The 4,113-nt window shown below is 38.8% G+C and overlaps 1 protein-coding gene across 1 annotated transcript in view; it reads left to right on the top strand.

Moving 5' to 3' along the window:
- Positions 1–4,113, top strand: part of HAO1 (hydroxyacid oxidase 1) — a 49,138-nt gene that overhangs the window by 23,150 nt on the left and 21,875 nt on the right. Inside the window, exons 3-4 of the mRNA XM_015813541.1 lie at positions 1,935–2,190; positions 4,047–4,113. The exon at positions 4,047–4,113 is cut by the window's right edge and continues 109 nt beyond it. Coding sequence (XP_015669027.1) covers positions 1,935–2,190; positions 4,047–4,113 — 323 coding nt within the window. The remainder of the gene's footprint in view (positions 1–1,934; positions 2,191–4,046) is intronic.

Raw genomic sequence — 4,113 nt, 5'->3', positions numbered from 1 at the left:
ATCAATGGTGAAGGGCAATCACCCTTAATGGGTGATCAGGATATGCATAGGGGATTAAGGGGGGGGGAATACAAAGAACACAACAGAAATATTAATACATGCAGGCTGAATGCTAGAAACCAGGAAACCGAGTTCTAGTGTTCCCTCAGACACGAATGCTGGCTTGGTGACTTTGGGCCAGTCCCTCTCTCTCAGCCCAATCCACCTCACACGAGTGTTGTTGTGGGGAAAATAGGAGGAGAAAGGAGTATTATCCCTGAGTTATTTATAAAAATAATACAGACAAGATTAAAACAAAAATCTAAAATCTAAATCTAAGTTAGCTGAGAAACAGTTGATGATATTTAAGTGTCTGGCCACTGGATGGAGCACTAATACTTCTAATAGCAAATACTATACTCCTTAACTCCAAGGTTGTTAATATTATGACAATTTCTTGGGATAGATTGATAGATATTAATTAATGTAGCTGTCAATAGGAAACAGTATGAACAAAAGTAGTATTTCAGGAGCATAACTGAGTGTTCGAGATACAAGAGCTGGAATTAAATGTATTTTTTTTAAAAAAATGTATTTTTTCTAATTCAAATGTTTTTGACATAGATTGTTTATGCACCTCTCACTCACACACAAACACACAAATACGCAGACATGCATATACACACACACAGTCAGATGCATGAGACCAAGTAGACATTAAGATTGAATTTGAATGTAGATATATAATATGGAGAGACTTCTACCTTCTATCTTTTTTGAAGCTTACTGGAGTATCGGTATCATTTTGGAATTACTTGCAAGCTAGAACCAATGACATGGTTTAGATAGACACCAGACACACTATCCTAAAGCAGATTTGGCCATTAACTTGCTTTGGGAATGTACAAATCCTAAACTTCTGCTTTCATCTTTTGATTGTATGGTTAGGAGTTCATGATTCATACGCTTCAACAGACAACTAAATCTTTTAAAAGTATTTCTAAAATTAGTGGGCATTCAGAAGAAATTATGGTCACAAAAAGTAGAGCCCTTGGAACTGCTGTTGCCTCCTCTTTTCCTATGTGGCTAATCATCTCACCATTAAAAAGACGGAGTGATTGTTTTCTGCTGATAGGAAGAGTGGGGAATCAGTAATCTTCCCCACTGGCTACTTAGTCACTTGGATCAGCTGGATCCCAGCAAATCTGACTGACAACGAAGCTGACAAGGTGGGAAATTGCTTACTGGCTTGGGCTGCGAAGCAATGATCCACAAGCAATCACTGACGGATAAGGCACATCAACTGCTTCGTTTTCCTCTTAGGATCCCTGCTCAGGATTGGTGGGAGAGAAATGTTCTCACTTGCAGGCAAGAGATCCCATACATGAGTGTTCATCTCACAGAAGTATTTGGAGACTAGGGAAATACCAGGCTAGCATAATTGTAGTTATAGCTTAACATCCAGACAAACTGGCCTGGATGTTATACAATATACTCATTCTATCAAGAAAGTGAGGAATGAAGTTTATAAGTCCCTTGATAGTTGATGCTGCACAAAATAGTTGGTTTGAAATGAATGAGCATAAATATTTTTAAAAAGGCTTTTTCACAGAATGTCTATTATTACAATAATAAAAAAAAACAGGCTTCCTTTATTCTTCCATGGAAACTGTCTGTTAGTAGTAGCAGCTCATCCAATCTATTTACAAAGAAGTGATAAATGCTGAAATCAAGTCAGAGATAACAAACAGGCAACCACCCAACTGTGAAATCATCTGGCCTTCATCGTGCCATAAAACAAACTGAATTCCATGCTGCCAATACAGACGTCGTGGCATTTTCGTCCTTGCATGAAAGGGATGAAGCAATTAAAATATTGCATAATTTTTCAAGATCTGAAAAAGGAATTTTAACTTCTGTGCCAGGGTCCTGTGACTAACATTCCCGCTCTTCAGCCTGTAGGTCAGCAGGAACAGGGTTGATGCTGAGTTCATGGTCCACAACATCTATAGAAGAAGTTGCTCAGGCAGCTCCAAAGACAATTCTCTGGTTGCAGCTGTATATTTATAAGGACCGGCAGGTCACCAGGTCTTTGGTGCGTCGGGCTGAAAAAGCTGGATACAAAGGCATTTTTGTGACTGTGGACACCCCGTATCTCGGAAAACGCTTAGATGATGTACGCAACAAGTTTCATCTGCCTCCGCATCTCAGGTACGTAGAGTCAGAGGTATCAACTTTCCATCTTTTTCTCTGTATTCAAATCTTACATCTAAATACCATGCTATTGCCGTAACAATAAGCTATGAAACGTGGTTTCAATTATTTCCCAACGCGAAACTCCTTTTTCCATACCTAGTATGGCAAATATGGGAAGCAGAAATATCTCATGCAAGGTGATAATTTCACACTGAACCATGTCCGCACATTTATAAAAACAGTTTTACTGGTGCTTTATACTGAAACCCTAAAAGCCATCCCTAGTTAACAAAAAATTGTGCTGCAAAATAAATTTTGGTGTTGCACAGGAAGTGGGGAAAAAAAATCTCCCGTTCTTCCAAGTGTATCCATTTTAGTCATGGCACTTTGAAGGATTATTTCCCCCTAGACCAGGGGTGTCAAACTGGCGGCCCGCGGTCTGGATGCATCACGTGCAGGGCATGCCCACCCCGGCTCCACAAAGGCAAAAACCGTCGCAATACCTCATGTGACGCAATCGAGTTTGACACCTGGGCCCTAGACTAACAGAATGAAATTAATTATTGAGTTTATCCCTTTTCATATAGTATTATATCATTCGGTTTGCTGCCAGTGTTGGCAAAGTTGAATATTGATTGGATATGTTGTTCCATACTCACTGTTTCTAGCCGTTAATGGGAGAAGCAGAAAATGGTGTCCTTTCAGATACTGCTGAATTGCAGCTCCAAGTTTCCTCAACATTGTGTATCTTGGTTGGGGATGCTGGGCACAGTTGTTCCATATTGTCTGAAAGATCACTGTTCACATCCTCCTGCCCTTAAGACTAGAGATCTATGAATCATTGGGAGGCAGCTGTGTTTTGAAGGGTCTAGCAAAGCTGCTTTGAGTACTTGTTCTAATATTCCGAACACCCATGTACAAAATAGGATGTGAGGATGGCCAGCAGGTGCTTTGAAAGTCCATGCAAGATGTTAGCTTTAATTAATTCTTCTCCTTCACTTCCTTTGTTGGATTTTGGGACACTGTGGGAAGATGGGAAGTGGATTGTTCTTTCTTTCTTTCTTTCTTTCTTTCTTTCTTTCTTTCTTTCTTTCTTTCTTTCTTTCTTTCTTTCTTTCTTTCTTTCTTTCTTTCTATGCTATACATTAAAGCACCACAATGGTCATTCTTCTCAACATTTGTTGATGATATTTTTGCTTAGCCCAAGCTGAATGGATGTGTCATACAGTACATGGCACAATTCAAAGTATACACAGTGATAGACTTCACCTGAGCCACAATATAATGTAAACTGTGATGAATCAGACATACTAATAGTTTATTTTGTCCAGCATCTTGTAGTCAGGATGTAGTAGTTAGCCAAACAGTTTCACGAAGCCACTGGGAGGGTCTGAGTCATAAGTCCTTCTTGTGTGAATCAATTTTCCATTCCAAATGTTTGGTATGTAACTATACAGTATCCTTCAGTACAGAAGCTTGTCTATTTTGTTTCTATGTATGGATAATTGTCACTAACAGTTCTATTGGCTTCCATGGAGTTTTCAAATTATCTTTAAAGCTATTTAGTTGTCACAGTTAAGACATCTTGAGTAACTAATTCTAAGTGAACTACTATATGTACACGGTACCAAGAAAACAAAAATTCTTTTCTTTTCGAAAGAAAAGAAAAATGCACCAGTGACATAAGGTATATTGTTGCATATACGACATTCGGCAAATGTTAACCCAAAAAGGTTCTCCGGCCATTATTAATAAACATACACACACACACACACACACACACACACACACATTTTTAAGGCGATAGTGAGTGTTGGTATTTTTCAGTCAACTTTTCTTAGTTTCCCCCAGCTTTCTTTTTCCAATTTCAGAATGAAAAATTTTGACACCAACGATCTGGCATTTTCATCCGAAAAGGGTTATGGTGAAAACAGCGGT

This window comes from Protobothrops mucrosquamatus, unplaced genomic scaffold (assembly GCF_001527695.2).
Source record: "Protobothrops mucrosquamatus isolate PMUCROS unplaced genomic scaffold, P.Mucros_1.0 scaffold166, whole genome shotgun sequence".
In the NCBI taxonomy this organism is placed as follows: Eukaryota; Metazoa; Chordata; class Lepidosauria; order Squamata; family Viperidae; genus Protobothrops; species Protobothrops mucrosquamatus.
Note: the sequence above shows the minus strand (reverse complement) of the source record. Positions and strands in the feature narration are given on the sequence as shown.